The 19,953-nt window shown below is 41.0% G+C and overlaps 2 protein-coding genes across 2 annotated transcripts; one reads left to right on the top strand and one right to left on the bottom strand.

Moving 5' to 3' along the window:
- The first annotated feature begins 5,547 nt into the window (after positions 1–5,547).
- On the top strand, positions 5,548–17,297 carry fam98b (family with sequence similarity 98 member B). The gene is made up of 8 exons (XM_002932837.5): positions 5,548–5,870; positions 7,729–7,874; positions 8,697–8,828; positions 11,652–11,824; positions 11,924–12,004; positions 13,694–13,810; positions 14,532–14,699; positions 15,782–17,297. Exons 1-8 carry the CDS (start codon positions 5,833–5,835, stop codon positions 16,070–16,072), a joined length of 1,146 nt encoding a protein of 381 aa, XP_002932883.1. The 5' UTR covers positions 5,548–5,832; the 3' UTR covers positions 16,073–17,297.
- A 93-nt stretch (positions 17,298–17,390) lies between these two features.
- LOC116406601 (decreased expression in renal and prostate cancer protein-like) lies at positions 17,391–19,620 on the bottom strand. Its single transcript, XM_031890943.1, has 2 exons — positions 17,913–19,620; positions 17,391–17,786 (listed from the first exon to the last, which is right to left on the bottom strand). Exons 1-2 carry the CDS (start codon positions 18,553–18,555, stop codon positions 17,734–17,736), a joined length of 696 nt encoding a protein of 231 aa, XP_031746803.1. The 5' UTR covers positions 18,556–19,620; the 3' UTR covers positions 17,391–17,733.
- Positions 19,621–19,953: the final 333 nt, after the last annotated feature.

Here is a 19,953-nt window from a genome sequence, read left to right as displayed (position 1 = left end):
ATTTATACTTTGGTAAGGATTTTATCCAATAATTCAGAATCTGGGGTTGCCCTAAGGTTGTACAACATTTATGGCTAATGTGTAGCGCTATATAAGGCGATTCTGTGTCATCCATACAGGGTTCTGGATGAGCTTGGATATATTTATCATTCTTTTTCATGTTTACATTACTTCTTCCTGTTTGCAGAAATATATCTTCCTGTCTAAATTCCAGCAGAAAGCATGTGGGAGGCAGCAGGTGAAAGAAACCTCAGGGCTTGGATACTGGAAGCTTTCACATAGCTGTCATTAAACTGTCACACATTTATATACAGCACATTTATGAATACCGAAACCCAATTTCCTATACTTGAAAATAAAACTTTGGAATATCTACATTGAAGTCTGTAGCAGTGTAAAAGAAAATATTTTGCCTGAGTCCCTCCCTTCTGTGTTTAGGGCAAATTTCCACTAGTTGCTTGATGAGGGGTATAGAGCTTTGTAGAGGAACTACTCAGGTGGAATGGTAGGTACAGTGAGAGCACCACCAGCTACATCTAAAGGCAGTACAGCACTGGCAAATTCATTGTGTTGAACTGGCCCATGGCTATGCGTTTATGTGTTTTTAAATGATATGGCAATAGGTCCACTTCTATAATAGGGGTCCAACATGGGCTTGTCAGCCCTGGGCCCCATCCTACCTAAAAAGAGCACTAGTTTAACTAATAGCCCCACAAAATACATAGCATGAGCCACTGTGACATGCCTGCAGGAAGGTTTTTCTTTGATGTTCTCCATTTAAAAGGAAAATTGTGCAGTATACAGTATATACAAACCGGATTCCAAAAAAGTTGGGACACTAAACAAATTGTGAATAAAAACTGAGCGCAATGATGTGGAGGTGCCAACTTCTAATATTTTATTCAGAATAGAACATAAATCACGGAACAAAAGTTTAAACTGAGAAAATGTACCATTTTAATGGAAAAATATGTTGATTCAGAATTTCATGGTGTCAACAAATCCCAAAAAAGTTGGGACAAGTAGCAATAAGAGGCTGGAGAAAGTAAATTTGAGCATAACGAAGAGCTGGAAGACCAAATAACACTAATTAGGTCAATTGGCAACATGATTGGGTATAAAAAGAGCTTCTCAGAGTTGCAGTGTCTCTCAGAAGCCAAGATGGGTAGAGGATCACCAATTCCCACAATGTTGCGCAGAAAGATAGTGGAGCAATATCAAAAAGGTGTTACCCAGCGAAAAATTGCACAGATTTTGCATCTATCATCATCAACTGTGCATAACATCATCCGAAGATTCAGAGAATCTGGAACAATCTTCCAGAAACCATTGTCAGTGAACACAATCCACCGTGCCATCCGCCGTTGCCAGTTGAAACTCTACAGTGCAAAGAAGAAGCCATTTCTAAGCAAGATCCACAAGCTCAGGCGTTTTCACTGGGCCAGGGATCATTTAAAATGGAGTGTGGCAAAATGGAAGACTGTTCTGTGGTCAGACGAGTCACGATTCGAAGTTCTTTTTGGAAATCTGGGACGCCATGTCATCCGGACCAAAGAGGACAAGGACAACCCAAGTTGTTATCAACGCTCAGTTCAGAAGCCTGCATCTCTGATGGTATGGGGTAGCATGAGTGTGTGTGGCATGGGCAGCTTGCATGTCTGGAAAGGCAGCATCAATGCAAAAAATATATTCAGGTTCTAGAACAACATATGCTCCCATCCAGACGTCATCTCTTTCAGGGAAGGCCCTGCATTTTCAACAAGATAATGCCAGACCACATTCTGCATCAATCACAACATCATGGCTGCATAGGAGAAGGATCCGGGTACTGAAATGGCCAGTCTGCAGTCCAGATCTTTCACCTATAGAGAACATTTGGCGCATCATAAAGAGGAAGGTGAGACAAAGAAGGCCCAAGACGATTGAACAGTTAGAGGCCTGTATTAGACAAGAATGGGAGAGCATTCCTATTCCTAAACTTGAGAAACTGGTCTCCTCGGTCCCCAGACGTCTGTTAAGTGTTGTAAGAAGAAGGGGAGATGCCACACAGTGGTGAAAATGGCCTTGTCCCAACTTTTTTGGGATTTGTTGACACCATGAAATTCTGAATCAACATATTTTTCCCTTAAAATGGTACATTTTCTCAGTTCAAACTTTTGTTCCGTGATTTATGTTCTATTCTGAATAAAATATTAGAAGTTGGCACCTCCACATCATTGCATTCAGTTTTTATTCCAATTTGTTTAGTGTCCCAACTTTTTTGGAATCCGGGTTGTAATAATAATTAATAAATCAGTGTTTATGTGCTCAACAGAATCTTTTGTTGGTTCATTTTAATTAGTGTATTGATGAAGTGGCATAATGAAGGGTGTCACACAGGGTCTCTCAGAGCAGTGATCATAATACAGTAGCTTGATCTTGAACAATGCAGTTTAGTCTGTGCAGCTGAATGTGTGCAACATACTGAGTGTCAGCCCTTGCAATGGGGGATCCTATTATCCTAACCTATATTCAAACAATTGCAACCATGATAATATTAACCAAAATTATTTAACTGACAGATCAAAGCTGAGTGACCACAATGAGATATTCTGTTTTGATTTTTTTTTTTTTTGCAAATTTGCACATATGTTAGTACAAAAATGCCATTGCCAACAAAACAGACTACTAATGTAGTGAGAACTAGTGAAATTAAATAGCATCATTTCACCCTCTTGTGGCGATATTCAACATTGCAGTATTTAGCAAGGCAAAGCTGGTCAGCATAGGCTGAGGGTTATTTTTGTACTTAGAGTTGTATTTTCCACCAACATCCACTTGTAAAAGCTGAAATCAGGGAAAGCCTTCCTAGAAAGTTAACCAAGAAACCAAGAGGCTCATTTATAAATATGGTACAATGTCCAAAGTGCAGTTTTTGTCTGCAAATGGTCATGATTATACCCACAATTCAGTGTTTGCTGGTAGGTCCCTTGCTTTAATAAGTGCACTTCCACATAATTCATCAGAGAATGCTGAAGGAGTGCACTGGTACTCTCCACGAGTTGAAAAGTACCAAATATTCTTCTGAATAAATTGCACTTCCTATTAGCACTTGTAAATGAGCCTTATATACTTTGGCATTTAGAAGCATCTCTCATTTTACTTACTGACACTCTGGTGAGGTAAACTAGGCCCAGCAAGTCCTGTCCTAATGATGAGTGATGTAATTGGGCTGTGAAAACATGCACTGCGTTAGCAGCAGTGGGTCATTTTACTCAACAGTTGCTTTTACTCTATAGTGCTGCTCCATTGTGAGTATCTATTACTGTTATTATGAAACTTGATGAACATTTCCTTTCTCACAACTAATTTAATTCAGTATAATCAATATAAAGTTGGTTATACCCAGACAGATAATATAACCTTTTTTTGTAGGGTTGGACTGAGCTGACAGGACACTGGAGGGCGGTAGGCTGGAGGCATGTGAGGGAGTTCGAGACTGGGGTGGGGTGCCCCTGAGGTGGCAGTCCCAGTGGGCCCCAGACACCCCAGTCCAACACTGCTTTTTTTTGTATGTACATTGTGAGCTGATGATCTAGACCAGTGCTGTCCAACTGGCGGCCCGCGACCCCCCTCTGTGTGGCCCCCCACCTGTCTGGCTGCTTTGATGGCTTACTCTTGTGTAAGCTTTGAATGGTATCAGTACTGTGATTAACTGCCCCCCCTGCATGGTTCTCACCTCAGATTCAGGCTGTAATCAGGCTGTATTGTTTAAATATGTAATTCCCTGTACTGTTCACACCTTTTAATCTCTGCATTGTTCACCCCCTGCAGTGTTCACACCTCAGGCTCAGGCTGTAATCACCCCCATTGTTCCCCTGTTCACACCTCAGGAGCAGTAGAAACCCACAAATAATCCCTGCACACTACAAAAAACATATACTGAGGTGGTACTGCAATTAAAAAGTTTTTTAATATATAGTTATTGTGCAGACTGTAGGAGCAGTGCCAGCATTGTGTCACTGTATGCTGCCTGTGTGTGCCATACACACAGGCATCATAGGGCAAGCAGAGTATGGCACACACAGGCAGGGTAGGGAAGGCAGAGTATGGCACACACAGGCAGAGTATGGCACAAACCAACCAAGAATGGCAAACACAGTGAAAGTATGGCACACGCAGGCAGGGTAGGGAAGGCAGAGTATGGCACACACAGGCCAAGTATGGCACACAGGCAGGGTAGGGAAGGCAGAGTATCGCACACACAGGCAGGGTAGGAAAGGCAGAGTATGGCACACACAGGCAGGGTAGGGAAGGCAGAGTATGGCACACACAGGCAGGGTAGGGCAGGCAGAGTATGGCAGGTTTTTGCTGTACTACAACCATTAATATGGGTATGGTCATGTGATAACATAGGTGTGGTTTCAAGTGGGTGCGGTTTCAAAAAGGGGAGTGGTCAAAACTGGCTTCCATTATCGGCCCTCCACCACGTAGGTTGGAAAAATTCCGGCCCTCGGTACAACAGAAGTTGGACAGCACTGATCTAGACCTATCTATATGGATGTTGGTCAGTTCATGGATTGACCTTGTTTGAATATCTAATCTGCCGATGCACTGTAGCTTCTATGGAACCTTTTCAAAAACCTTTTCTGAAAGGAGCAAAAAAAAAAAAAAAAAAAAAAAAAAGATTAAACTTGCAATTTGAGCACCATTATTTACTTTGACACCTATACTGCATATGTAGAGGCAAAATGCAGGGATCTATATTTGAATCTTCTTTGGGTGGTGGGCTGTAAGCACACTGGGGTGCAAATGCAAAAGTTTCCTTTTCTCCCCTTATGTTTTGCAAGTTGATGGATCCTGTGTATTTTCCCATCCTGCCAAAAAACTTAATAGCTTTGTGTGTGTTTATATTCATTTGTTTGCTTTTTGTTTTAGGTGCAGCTTTTATGGTTAAGTACATTTCTAAGATAGGGGAAAAATATATTAACAACTGCCCAAACTCACCCCCAGCATCACCTCCATTTAAATGGGGAAAGAATAAAAAAAAGTTCAGTCAAAATGATGCTAATGTTATTAATAGGGAAGATAAAAATACAGGAAAAACATTGGATTTTTTTTTCAGAAAAGGTAACAACCCTATAGTATCATAATATTGGGTGTAGCATTACCATTTCACAAAGTCTAAGCACAAAGACAGTAGATGCCCAAGTCTTAAGCATTCAATACACAGCTGGAATGAAGGTCTTATCCCAATCCCAAAGTGCTTAAAATAGAAGAAGATGCCATAAAAACGAAAGGAAAGGAATTTTAAGGGCTTTAGTATATTTTTCAGATGTTTTTTCTAGAGGTAGTTGGACAGAATAACCCCAGGGAATTTATAGCCCTCTTAAGGTCGCCACCTTGCTGGTAAAAATGATGCTTCCTGCCACTGTTATTATTAGAAAAAAATTGAACACTTTGAGAAGCCTTGTATTTCTTCCAAGTAAGGTGGCAATCCCAAATAAGATCATGGGAACGGCTCCACGTTGCTTTGTTCCACGTTAGCATTTTCTTTGTCCTCCATTACAGTCATGTTCCCTCCTCTACTGCCACCCTGGCAAACGTACTGCTCCTCACAGAGAACTACTAGCTCAATCCCACATGCCCTTTTTCTTGCTATTATCTGCCCCTGCATCAATTTCGCGCTGTTTTGCACGTCTCTGTACTCGGAACATTGACACCGGAAGCTAGGATGGAGCACGGAATTTTTGCTGTGCTGTACCGGAAGTAGCCTGGAAACACCGGGATTGAAAGATTTGATTGGTTTGAATGGAGACTGGGGATACAAATTGCTGAACATTACCTGCACAAATGGAAGCAGACCTGCTGGACAGTTTGGAGGCTTTGGGGTGAGTGAGGAGCCCTGCGGCCGGGATCAGCATTTGCTTTAGAGAATGGCTAATGTTGTGCTGGAATCATATACTGATCTATAGCACATTCCCTTACTCTCCACATGGTATATAGTGTAAAGGCGGGGGAGGGGCAGAATTTTATAATTGCATACCTATTACATTTGGGATAGTTTCAGTTTTCCAGATACAAATAAGGAACCATCTTCTCTCCACTTGTTGCTAGGCTGCAGCCCTTAGCAACCCATGGGCCCCTTGATCTTTGCATCATAGGCTGCAGTATTTGGTTTTCCCCTGTGGGTGCTGTGTAGAGCTGGCCATTTAAGCCTGCAGCGCTTAAACTTTTGCAAATAGAGTCCAAGTATGGCTGTAGGGTGCCAGGAGGCTTCATGCAAACACAGCAAGAAGGTCACTGGTTGGATGAGTCTAAATTGCAATCAATAGAAAAGGCAGTAGCCTAGGAGGAGGATCTGCCTGTTTGTAAATACATTTTAAAGGTTTTTTTTTTTTACAGTACACTGTTATTAACTTCTATTAAATAATAAATATAACAAGAACAAACGGAGCACACCCTATTGAAATTCAAATGCCCAGAGTGCTAGCAAAAAAATATAAAGCAAGAAAGTGAGCTGCACACACCAGGACTTGGCAAAAATATAATAAGTTTATTTAAGAAAAGAGATCCAACGTTTCGAGCACTAACTGTGCTCTTCCTCAGGGAAAAAACCAAAAGACAGAACCCACCCCATTAAAAAGCCCACCTCAGTAAAAAAGGGCGCCAAAAAGGAATAGTGGTAGCCATGGTAGCCAAAATAAACAAACTGTGTAAATAAACATGATCAAAAACATATAATAAGGAGAAGGAGCTGGCAAACAAATAGCACATAATAGAAACACGAGGGGCTTAACAAGTACAGCAACATGTTAAGCCAGAGTCACAAACAAATAATAAATATAGATAGGTTAAAGTGCTGCACAAGTTTTTTACTTTAAACATTCTGACATTCAGTTTACAGAAATGTTGAAACAGTCAAATCTAATATTCATTCTGGGGGTATATATCCTTGTGTGCCTTAAGTTTAAAACTGTTTACAAATACATTTATAGGCTTGCAGTATTCCGGATCTGTTTATCATACATATTGCATTAATCTAGGCTTTGTGCATAGGGGGTTATGTAATATTAGGAAAAAAGTTTGGTACAGTATAACCTATAGCACCTCAACAGGTGGTATTTCCTGGTCACATCTCGGTTGCTATCGGTTACTGCACCTTGGCAAACTTTTTATTGCATACAGGTGATTGTTGCATTGTTGTTATAACAGTTGTTCTGGAAATCATAATGGAAGAGCAAGAACTTGAGTCAATTAAGCTGTAAACTGTTCCTACGTAAATGTGTGGATTTAAGCAACCCTCGTGTTAAACCTGTATTTGCAATGTTTATATTCTCTTACCTTTGCTGTATTAAAGGGAGATGCTACCCAAATTAGTTTTGAATAATGAAAGAAAATTGTTCAATGATTTACTTGTAATTATTTGAGTTTTTTGTAAATGTAATTGCAACTGTACACGGTATTTGTCCCTTTCCGTGCTGCTGGTTCTGACTCTTGATGTAGCAGAATGTAGCGGAAGCCAGCTCCCCACCAGTCAGGACTCCAATTCTTACAATTCCTTGCATGCTTCTTCACAAGTCTGTTAGCAGCTGGCTTCTGATACATTGTTTCAAGAATCAGAACCAGCAGTAACCAGCAATGTAGATAATAGGGGCAGATCCCTTTAATGCAACTCAAATATGCTTTCGTAAACATGCGTCTAATTTATGTTATTAAAGCATTCTTAATTCTATTTATCTCTTCCAGATACCAAGGACCTTTACTGGAGGAGGCCATTTTAAACAAGACATTAGAAGCCGGTTTGACATCTCCTGACTTTTTCCAGGTCCTTTCATGGCTCTGCTCTCAGATTAAATCATTGGACGGCTTAGAGGAAAGTATTAGTTCCTCAGGTAAGAGCTCCTTAGTAATCCCCCCCCTACCTAATTACCTAATAAAAGAAATGTCATTGTAATAAACTTTCCTATATGAATTCATTCATTTTTTTTCAATGGATTTAATATTGGGTGTAAATGAAAATGCTATTGAAAGCTGTATCTGTCTGTAATAGTAGAAGCTTAGTTGATCAACAGACACACGATGAAGCATTCATGAAATCTTGGGAATTGGAGTCTTAGCTTGGGGAGTGTTGTATTAAGGTGGCCAAAGACGGGCAGATTTTAGCTGCCAATTTGGGTTCTTCAGACCGGTTCGGCAGCTTATCTGCTCATGCATGGGGAACCCTGATGGGCCTACCCGACTGAAATCTGGCCAAAAAATGGGCAGATGTCAGTCAGGCAAATTTGATTTTACTGCCAGATTTAGGACTGCATTTGCTCATTGATGTGGCCCTCACTCCAGTGGGCCAAACAATCTGATTACTCTGATATTGGTGGAAAGATCTGCTTGTTTTAGCGGATCTTATGGTGTATGGCCACCTTTTTGCTAGATTGTTAAAATAATCAGGACGAGCAGGAAGTGCAGAGAATAAAAAGGGGCAGACTAATATTGCTTTTAATAGCAATTGCATTTACAAATAACTTTAGTCACGGGTTAGCAATATTTGTAATGTATTCTGGTTGGTATATTTTGTTTTATTAACCAATTTTTTGTTGTAATTTAAATATTAACTTCAAGACAGTGTGAAAATGTCTCCTTTATTTTCCAGTTCTAGCTACTCTTTTCTTGTTGTGCAGAAGTAGTTCACTGACTGTGACTGTTTGCTTTTTTCCAAGGCGATGATGTTGAGAGTGTTCAGCTTGAAGTAAGTGGGTTTCTAAAAGAGCTGTCATGCCCTTATCCTACCCTTTTGACTGGTGATATCAAGGAAAGAGTCAAAAGCAGAGGAGATTGCCTGAAGCTGCTATGTGAGTGCACTGTTTATTTTTTTTAGTTTTTTTAGTTTCACAAAAAGGTAATTCCTTCACAATGTCAATTGTACTTCCTCCCTCTTAAAGGAGAACTAAAGCCTAAAAATAAATATGGCTAAAAATGCCATATTTTATATACTGAACTCACTCACCAGCCTAATGTATCAGCATCTCAATAGCAGCAATGATCCAGGACGTCACATTTGTTACAGACGCTCCCCATCTTGGAAAGTGTCAGCAACCCTCACATGTGTTCTGAGCAGTTGTTGAGAAGCTAAGCTTAGGGGTTGTTGCAAATTATCAACCAGGAAAAAAATGAGGTTGGCCTGTCATATAAGCTTATGTTACAGGGCTGGTTATTAAATTCTGATACTAATTGCATTGGTTTCAGAGCTGCCATGCAATGTGAATCTGAATAAATTACTAATCTGGCATATTGTGACATTTATATCTTGTATATCCAGTATACTGTGTGTTGGTCCCTAGGCTCAGTAACTGACAGCAGCACAGAGCATATGCAGTGAATCGGCAGAAAAACAGATGGAGAGCTACTGGGGGCATCTCTGGAGGCAAAGAGATGGAGACAGCCAGTAAATCTGAGTTTCCTTGTCCTTTAATTGACAGGCTTGTTTACAACACTGCTGGCTGTAGAAGATTGTGGTTACTGGCTCTTAAATTAAAAAAAAAAAAAAAAAGGTGATACGAGAGGAAAAGAGGGCTCTATTTTGGTATATTTTTTCCCACCCCTGTTTATGAAGTTCTATAAAGTGCAAGTGGAACACCCCCCCTTTAGATTAGCTCAAATGTGCCTTCAGACCATTCACAGACTTCCATTTGTAATCTGATCCTGTTAGTCAGATCAGATCCAAACCAATCCAAACCTATTCAGCAAATGGCCATGAAATGTATCAAAGGTGATGTTAAGGTGATGCCTTTATTGGCTAACTAAGGTGACCATTTGGATTCCTTTTAAGTGTATTCCTTTTGCGTGTTTGCCCCTGCACTTTGCACTACTGGTGCAGGGCTATCTGGACCACTTTGGAGTTTAAAGATCCCCTTTACATATTCATTTATTTTCAGGCTTTCATGTCCAAAAACATCCCTTGGGCTCTACTGGGCCAGCATAAAAAGGACACTTTCAGAGAAGTCAACTCCGGGGCTACATATTTTCAGGGGCAACATTTTTCCACATTCTAATAACATCGCTGCAAATGCGCGCAAACATGTCTGCAGCCCCTGAATGTTCACTGTGCGTGTACTCCTCTGATATCACTGAATTCTGCAACTGCTTACTCTGAATTTAGCTGGAGAAGCTAAAAAAAACAAGGGGAATCACCTATATTGACAGGAGGCCAGGGGGAGGGAGTCAAAAACCTGGGTAACTTTAATATTCCTTCATCTGCCGCCTCCATCTGCCCTGCCTTTACTTTCTCCTCTGTCCCATCTACATGCTGTCCTCTCTGCAATTTTGTTATCGTATTTATTGTTCCTTCTACAACACTGCATCACTGTCTACTGGTTTTACTGTCCCTTCTTCCTCCTCTGTACATGCTGTTAATCAACCCTGGCTTCTGCACCCTCCCCTCTCATTCTACTGCCCTCCTTCACAATCATCTTTATGAAATCACAGCCTCCCTATGCCCTTCTCCCCAACAGTTCCTCCCACAATCCTTTTTTCTTCAGTAGACAAACTTGGGGTTCATTTATCAACACTGGCCAAGTTTGCATGTGACCAGTAACCCACAGCAACCAGTTGGGGGTGGAACAATGAATTCAACAATTTGATTGGTTGCCATGACTTAATGCCCATGGGCAAATTTGCCCAGTGTTGATAAATGACCCTCAGGACCACAATTCCTGTTAAATACATTTACACAACAGTCTGCAAAATTCTCAGTTTCTGTTTTTTCTCTTTTCACTCACTTTTTACACCCTCCTCTTTTTAATGGCTGCCTTTTCATATACCTTCCCCACACCTTTTCTGAAACCCTGTATATTCACAAACAATATTCCCATCATTTCCTAGGAGAAATTACTTAAATTTATTGCCAAAGCATTTCCCCAATCATTCATCCACCACTTATCGAATACAATTTCACCCCTCTTTCCTCCCCTAATTCGGTATAGTTCACATATACTATGTATGTCTATACTAGTCCATTTTTCTTTTAAGAAAACATGCTTGTCCCCTTTTTGTGTTTCTCGCTCTTCCTGTCATTCCACTAATGGGACTTTAATGCATCATAACATCCTCCCAGATATAAATGTAATATGGCTGGGTGCAATGATATTTTTACAGTACAGTTGAAGTTACCTCGCCTTTTATGTGGGGTGCTCTTAGCCAATTATAGTTTAAAGCTGGGCACCTACACTTCAATTTTTTCTTCTCTTGTTTCCTGAACTTTTTTTTTTTTTTTTTATTCAGTGCCTTTTAAAAGTATTGGCATCTATAATTGCAGAATGCGGCATAATGGTGCTTCTTATGTACACCAGATGGCGCTACACTTATTTCTATACTTTAATTGTTTTTCTTTATGTTAGAGGCTACCTGCTTTTTTCCTTTATTGAACCATCATTCAGAAGTCATACACTAAAGTTAAAGTCAGATAATTCTTTTGAGTCTGTTTGGTTACATCTTGAGCTGAAACCTGGATTCTTTATTAAGTGTGTCCTACGATGCTTTAGTAGTGCCTTTACTGTATACTGTACTCTGGTCCAGTGGCTTAACACTATTTTAAGTCCTCTGTCCACTGCAATAGGATATCCTGAGGTAATGCTTCATCTTTTAATGGTGCAACTATGGTTTTTTTTTTTTCTCAGTGTTCCTAGCAACAGAGCTTATGGCCTTGCAGATCATAAAGAAAAAGAAAAAGAGCGAGGTGGATCCACTTGATGCTGCCTACAAAGAAGTGAAAACCATCTGCAGCGCTCTCCGTTTACCTGAAGAGCCTTCATCTGATGTCTCGGCCATGTTAAAAACTGTGGAAGCAAAGGTATAGGGATAGCTTCACTTCTACATATAGTTTGTTTGGCTGCTTTTACTTATCTATTGAATGCTGAGGCCTTACACCAGTCTATCCATATTCTTGCAGATTACAGATGTGCTTTCTGAAGGGAATCACAGTGAACTAAAGGGAAAACTGCTTAGTGCAGAGCTGAACGTGGAACAGCTGGTAAGGCAACCCTTTACGATGCCATTTTTGTAAAAAGGTTTAGCAAATAGTGGGACAAATGTTTTGCACTTTGTTGTCAGGGTTTAATTGTCAGGCAATTCAGATTGCATAGGCAATACACCATAGATGAAAATGAATTTTACTGTAATATAATACAGAAGAGCCATGAATATCCTGTATATTATATCCTTATAAATGGTGGTTAGTGATGTAATTTCTCACTGAAACTTGTATATTATAATAAATAATATACCCCATGTTTTAAAATATGAAGATATTAGAAGTCACTTCAGAGTTTCATGACCTGTATAAAAGCATTCAGCCTTAGGCCTCATACCTTAATATGGTCATGAAACTCCTCAGTGACTTTAAATATTTTATAGTATTTTACAATAGGGGGGTACATTATTTGCTATATAATATACAATAACAATAGATTAAATCATTAAGGAAGTCTTAGTACACTCTTTGGCATTGTCTGCTCACAAAATCAATCAAAAGACACTGCTGGTCTAAAGGACCATTTGGCACATTGGGTTGGCTGTGAACTACAAGCAACTGAGAAGGTTTGTTGTGAGTGTTAAAGGAGAATGAAAGTGTTAGGCTTCCTCCAGAGACTTCCTGAACTATAACACAGCAGACGCCCAATACTGTCCCACAGCTCCAGACTGGGATTCAAAATAGACCCTGGCATTTCAAGTACACAGAGGCCCAAACAGCCCCTCAGCAGCCCAATAAATAGTGACTGTCTATGGCATCTTACAGCAGCCCCTCTGGCATAAAATGCAAGTATAAATAAAATGCAGGCTAGCGCACGGGGGCATCACACAAAGACTGATATCCTTTACTGGCGATTACCGGTCAGGACTGATACATTTTTAACTGCACATGCTCCTGACAGAAAAAAAGCCTGAAAAATGACAAGACTTTCACATAATACAGCAGAAATAATAACTTTTTATTCAGTTTCTATTTCTTGTATTTTTTAAAAATTGGTTTAGTTTTTCCTTCTTCTCCAATGAACTCTGTAAGTTAGGTTGCCAACTTTCTAAACTTGGGGTGTCCAGACTTTGGGGGTCTAGGCTGTGTGTGTGGGGTCACCAAGTGTTAATGCCATAGGAATTCATTCGAAAGCAGTACCCAGAGAGTGCTGTATTGAATAAACACCCATTCATCATACCTTTTTTTAAAAATTGGAATTTTGGGAATCCCCTTTTCTATCATTTGATACATTTAGTGATAAATTTCTCGGCAGCATCAGAGACCTGTCAGGCAGCAACTAATGTATTCAGTTGCCCTGATAGAAACTTTTACAAAAGGAGTGTTTTCAGAAGGGACTGAAGCATCTGCTGCTAAGAAAGGTATAAACTATATGTATGAAATGTAACAGTTTAGAAATTCAGGGATGTGGCTTACCAAGCTGCTAGTTGGAAACATGAGATGACGAAAACAAACAAACAAATAATTCTTTTTTTTAACAATTCTAAAAATGGTAAATAGGAATTAAAAGAAAGCTGAAAAAAAGTCTGTGTGAGTACTCTGTGTGATATATGAAAACTATACTTTTGTTTTCAGGCCCAGTTCCCCTTTAAATCTTGGTTATGGACTGCTCTGTATGAAAGCTAAAAGTAATACAGCTTTTGCTCAGTGGTGCATATTTAATTGAATTTCATGTTCTTGTCCTTACAGGAGCGCCTGGAAAAAATCAATGCAGCTCTCTGTAAGGAGTATGAGTGTCGGCGTAGGTTGTTAATAAAACGTCTGGATGTAACTGTGCAGTCATTTGGTTGGTCAGACAGAGCCAAGGTAATTAGTGCCTTTGTAATGTGAATGTGCCATACAGCTAAAGGCCTGTTGGTGGCAGCACTTTTCAAAAATGATCATTTGGCTTGTAAAAAGAAATGTAATACAGATTTTTATTAATAATATTAATTTTAATATATATAAATGTATTTATTCTCAAGTGGAGCTTACATTCTGAGGGCCCTATCACACTCGCACGCATTAGGGTTAATTTTACTAGTAGCAGATTAACGTGCCTGTATGGTTTTGGGAGTACCCAGAGGAAACCCACAAAGACTCATACATACCCATCCTACTACTTGCAGATAGGCTTGAATCAAGCCTAGGACCCCAGCACAGCAAGGCAGCAGTGTTAACCATTGTGCCATTCATTTCAGTGAAAGACCTTTGAGGTGGGCTTGGGCAGAGGCTGGTCACCTCGCCCCCCCTACGCACACAGGAGTGCTAACATTATGGGTTTGGGGGGGCACACAGGGACAAGAGGTGGCAGGGGCGAGAGAGTCCTGACTAGGGTTAGGCAGAACAATTACCTACCCTCCCAGTGCAGCGTTGTGCCCTAGCCAGGTGCCTTTTCTGGCCTTGGGCAAAAGTGGTGCGGCTGTGGAATAGATACAACTATTATGGTAGTATTCTGTCCTCCTCTGGCACTAATCGTTCCATGTTATTTTACATAGCCAAATGTACGAATTCTTTTTGGAGACTAACTTCATTCTCTTTCCCAAAGTCCAAAACAGATGAAATTGCCCGTGTGTATCAGCCACTTCGCTACTCCCTATCTGCAAAATCCACAGTCTCACTAGCACATGTTATGGCTGCCCGCAAGGATCTCTCCAGAATCATCCGCACAAGCAGCGGAAAGATCCGCGAGAAGACAACATGTGCAATAAACAAGGTAAATGGTCCATTCCCATCGTGGAAAGGTCCAGTCAGATTATAGGGGTAATTCACCATGAAATTAAAGTATAATAATATTGGTTTGGAAGCCACGCAGCAGTTCACCACTTCTCTTGACCAGTTAGTCTTTTTTTGTTTTCTGTTTCAGTGGGTCTATGGATGGTAGTTCTTTTACTTCTGCAGAATTGTGTATTCCCATGCATTATACTATAATTACTGGAAGGTAACATTAAAGTATACCCGGTTATTGCTTCACTAGATTTAGGGAGTTCTTATTTAGGCCTATTGCACATAAGAGAAGGACTCTTAGGGTCTCAGATTCTATGAGGAGTCTATCTCACCTTATATTTAAAAAATAATATAGCTTCTAGTGGGTGCATTATAATGAGTAATATCTATAGAGATAAATTAGCTGCTTTTGCAAGGAAGTGTGTTGAAATTACTCACTTTAAAAAGCAGTTTAGTCATGCATGACTAAAGGACAAGTAACACCAAAGAATGCAATGTATTAATTTGAGCTACTATTCTACTTATATGTGCTCCATACAGAAATATTTTCTTTGAAGCCAAACGCTTGTTTTATTGCTGTGTGTTTATTGCAGGTGAATTCCTGTGCTGGCTCAGTTTTATGGTATCATTCTGTTGGCTGCTGCGGATATTACTAAAGTTCCATTTGGTCATGTTCCTTATTTTGTGCAGAAGAACAGGAACAGCACCTCTTGTCTTTGTAGATTAAAATGCCTTTATTGCAAAGTTTTTTGGGGCAAACAACAACAGCAGCAACGTTTCAGGTCACATAAGACCTTTTATCAAGCAGCTTGATAAAAGGTCTTATGTGACCTGAAATGTACAAATGTACAAATCTACAAAGACAAGAGGTGCTGTTCCTGTTCTTCTGTACCAGGATATGCCGATGGAAAGTGGCCATTGGGGAACCTGCACTACTTCTAACTAATCACAAGGCTTGATGCTGACTACTACTCTCCTTATTTTGTGTAGAGTACAAGACCGATAAGTGAACCAGGCTGTCCCATTGTACCTGTATGTTCCAATACTCTAAATTTGTTACCCTTTATACAGGTCCTGATGGGCAGAGTGCCAGACAGAGGAGGGAGACCTTCTGAAATTGACCCCCCACCTCCTGAGATGCCCCCATGGCAAAAAAGACAAAATGATGGAGGAAGAGGAGGATGGCGAGGAGGAGGCGGGAGAGGAGGAGGTGGATTTGGAAGAGGAGGAGGTGGATATAATGCAGGAGGAAGAGATTTCGGGAAAGGTGGTGGAGGAGGATACCACAGCAAAGGAGGATATTCCAACCGTGGCAGCTATAGTGACAGTTATGGTGGACGTGGTGGCCAAAGGTGGTATTAAGGAAGTCTCGTGGATATACTGCAGGAGGAGAGGGACTTGTCACTTATGCAGGGACTCCGTTTTGTGCTGTGAAGGCTCTTTGGGATCTCTCCTATATTTTATATGTGTGAGACAGGGTAGTTCAGCCCAACCCTTTTTACTTAGGTTTTTTACGCTGTAAAAATGAAAGGATATTGCTGATATAATCCTTATTGTAGATTTTATCCCACAGACTGTTCCGCCAGTGTCTCCATACTCTGGTTTGTTACAGGATGTTCCTATGTCTCATTCTCCTGTCTTTCCTTATCCCTCAGTGCATTCATCTTGTGGCGTGGAGGCTTTTTACCCATCACCAACATCTGTAACTTCCTGGCATTGAGTCTACATTACGTACACAAGTAATTCCCTTTATTCTAACTGCCCAAATTAATGCTTGCACCACCACAGCCACAAATTCACAAAAAAGCACAAAAACAATAGCTGTCCCTGTATAAAGGCAATAATGTATTTATTATATCGATTTTAAGGGACATTATATTCAAGGATCATGTGCCTACAAACAATCTATAATGCTCTTAGTAAACTAAAGTAGTTAATAGCCATTTCTGGCCAGTCAAGGAGAAGTAGCATCAAATGATTTGCTTTTGGTTGCTCTTTAACAACGCAGTTCAGTAATACCTTTATGTCAGAGATCATTTCTTTTATTATAACACACCATTCAGGCCATGTTGTTCCAAGACCATATCTGAAACCCACTGTAGGAATATGAGGCCATAACAGGACTAAACAAGTAACACCAAACAATACCATTTATATTTTAAGAGCATAATACCATGTACAAGGCACAAGGGGAATGGTTATTCACTTGGTGAGGGGGGCTGGTTTGTTAGATATCCTCCACCCCTTGATTAGAATGACTTATCTCAGACCCTGGGTCGGTAGCCTGGGCTCCTATTCTGCATCGCAATATAAAAGTGGCCTCAGAGTTCTGTGACCTGTACCAAAGGCTTCTGTATTCTTCTGATTTTATATGGTCACAATCATGTACGTGACTCCTACTGTTCTACATTTTAACTTTATAATACAGGTATGAGGCCCATTATCCAGGAAGCTCTGAATTACAGGAAGGCCATCTCCCATAGACTCCATTTTAATTAAATAATTCTTATTTTTGAAAAATTTCCTTTTTCTCTGTAATAATAAAACAGTAGCTTGTACCTGATGGTAACTAAGCTGCATACATTCATATTGGTGATAAAACAGTCCTATTGGGTTTATTTATTATTTAATTGATTTTAGACTTAAGGTATGATGATCTAAATTACAGAAAGATCCCTTATCTAGAAAAGCTCAGGTGCCAAGCATTCTGGCCAATAGATCCCATACCTGTATTAGTGACTGCGGAAATTGATTGTTAAAATGAAGCTGTGCTGCTGTAAAAAAGGGACACTGCTGTCAGAATGGTGTCCGTATGTAATGTTATGTACAGTAGGGACAAACCCCTCGTACTGCAAGTGATATTGCACAAGCCTGGAGGAATTCATTTCCTGGCACTCAGGCAAGTTTCCTTTCTTGTTTGCTTTATGGCAAAGTGTATAGTTGCTCCAGAATCAAAGTACCATTAAGGGGACCCAAACACCAAAAATGAATTTGTATAAACTTACTCAGAGAGATCCTCTGAGCTAGTGATGTGCAGGTTGGGCTGATACCCAAGGGACCCAGGGATCAGCCTGTCCTCGGCACACCATTTGTGGGTAGTGGGCAGGATTGGGCTGACCTCGGCACGCCATTTGTGGGTAGTGGGCAGGATTGGGCTGACCTCGGCATGCCATTTGTGGGTAGCGGGCAGGATTGCGTTGACCTCGGCACGCCATTTGTGGGTAGCGGGCAGGATTGGGCTGACCTCGGCACAACATTTGTGGGTAGCGGGCAGGATTGGGCTGACCTCGGCACAACATTTGTGGGTAGCGGGCAGGATTGGGCTGACCTCGGCACGCCATTTGTGGGTAGCGGGCAGGATTGCGCTGACCTCGGCACGCCATTTGTGGGTAGCGGGCAGGATTGGGCTGACCTCGGCACACCATTTGTGGGTAGCGGGCAGGATTGGGCTGACCTCGGCACACCATTTGTGGGTAGCGGGCAGGATTGGGCTGACCTCGGCACACCATTTGTGGGTAGCGGGCAGGATTGGGCTGACCTCGGCACACCATTTGTGGGTAGCGGGCAGGATTGGGCTGACCTCGGCACACCATTTGTGGGTAGCGGGCAGGATCAGCCTGACCTCGGCACGCCATTTCTGGGTAGCGGGCAGGATTGGGCTGACCTCGGCACGCCATTTCTGGGTAGCGGGCAGGATTGGGCTGACCTCGGCACACCATTTGTGGGTAGCGGGCAGGATTGCGCTGACCTCGGCACGCCATTTGTGGGTAGCGGGCAGGATTGGGATGACCTCGGCACGCCATTTGTGGGTAGCGGGCAGGATTGGGCTGACCTCGGCACGCCATTTGCAAGTTGTGGGTAGGTTCAGCTGACCTCAGCACTCCATTTGCGGGTTTCGGGTGGGTTTGGGTTGATCTGTTCTTTCTTCCCCCCACGGCCTGACATTGCCAACTTCCGGATTTATAGGCATGCGGCGTTGGTCTAAAAACGGAGGGAAGAAGCCGGCTTGGGAGCGGTTTGAGTTTTTCTTGACCCACACATCACTACTTTCAGCAATTTGCAATTTACATTCATTTAATGTTTTAAGCGGTTTCTGGGATATTGGCATAGTTTTATACTATTATTACACTGTCTGTGCATGGCCTGGATTCATGTAACCCTTGGGTTGCTGACTTTCAGTTTAGCTAAAAGCTTTCTATTTGCCTTTTAAAAATGAATGTAAATTAGAAAATGTGCTCGGAGAAGCACCCTGAGAAAGTTACTATCAATTCATTTATTTGGGTTCAGATCCCCTTTGGGTCTTGCATATAGCAATAAAATGGAATTGTGAAAAAGAGGGTAAATATGGGACAACAGTACCCCCTTACATTTGTACGTGATTGTGTAGTTTAGGAAATGTGTATTATTCCCTTTAGCACAGGCTTGGTGTATATGAGGGACATTCAGTGTATTTATGGAGATTATGGGTGCAGTATTATTGCTGTGGATACACATTAACTAACATACGTGTTTCCCCATACAGTTCATATGCTTACACCTGTATATGTATGGATTCCGTGTGCTATGTATTTATTCTATCTTATGGATTTTAATCAATGACCTCCCATTAGTTCAGATACCTCACAAAGGTGTATATCAGTATTTTTGTTTATCTGTGTTCTGCTTCCCTGTGTTGGCGACTGTGTAGGTATTGATTTCTACATTCACTATTATTGGGGCTATGACGCACGCTGCTACATGTTGCGCCCAGAAAATACCCTGCTATAGACCAATACTGACCACTGTCTCTCCTAAAACACACGTAGAGACAGTGATCAGTATTGTCTCTTCTGTAGCCGCAACAAGTAGCTTTAAAGAACAGTAACACCAAATTTTTTTTAGTCCTTAAATCCCCTGAAAACAGCTATAATGATAGGTAACGCTTCCCCTTTGGATTTTTTTTAAATCTTCAGCTTGAATTTGCCTTGCAAAGTGCCCTAGGCCATCATTGAGAAGCTGACTTGTGTTCAGCTCACAGAGGAATTCAAGCTGCTGTCACCTTTTCGCCTTTTTCCTATGGGGCACTTTGCAAGTCAAATTTAAGCTGAAGATTTACAAAAAAAATCCAAGGAGAAGTAAGTCTTACCTATCACTATAGCTGTTTTGGGGGGAAATAAGTATGTATTAAAAAAAATGGTGATACTGTTCCTTTCAATGCAGCAGAGTGAATCGTTGTAATGTTGTGCATACAAATATTCTGTGCT

Source organism: Xenopus tropicalis, chromosome 8, assembly GCF_000004195.4.
Source record: "Xenopus tropicalis strain Nigerian chromosome 8, UCB_Xtro_10.0, whole genome shotgun sequence".
In the NCBI taxonomy this organism is placed as follows: Eukaryota; Metazoa; Chordata; class Amphibia; order Anura; family Pipidae; genus Xenopus; species Xenopus tropicalis.
Note: the sequence above shows the minus strand (reverse complement) of the source record. Positions and strands in the feature narration are given on the sequence as shown.

Coding starts and splice junctions, on each gene's coding strand:
- fam98b (XM_002932837.5), top strand. CDS start 5,833: ATGGAAGCAGACCTGCTGGACAGTTTGGAGGCTTTGGG. Junction 7,875..8,696: donor GGAAAGTATTAGTTCCTCAG/GTAAGAGCTCCT, acceptor CTTTTTTCCAAG/GCGATGATGTTGAGAGTGTT. Junction 11,825..11,923: donor TAAAAACTGTGGAAGCAAAG/GTATAGGGATAG, acceptor ATATTCTTGCAG/ATTACAGATGTGCTTTCTGA.
- LOC116406601 (XM_031890943.1), bottom strand. CDS start 18,555: ATGGCGTGCCGAGGTCAGCCCAATCCTGCCCGCTACCCACAAATGGCG. Junction 17,787..17,912: donor CCCACAAATGGCGTGCCGAG/GTCAACGCAATC, acceptor TGGTGTGCCGAG/GACAGGCTGATCCCTGGGTC.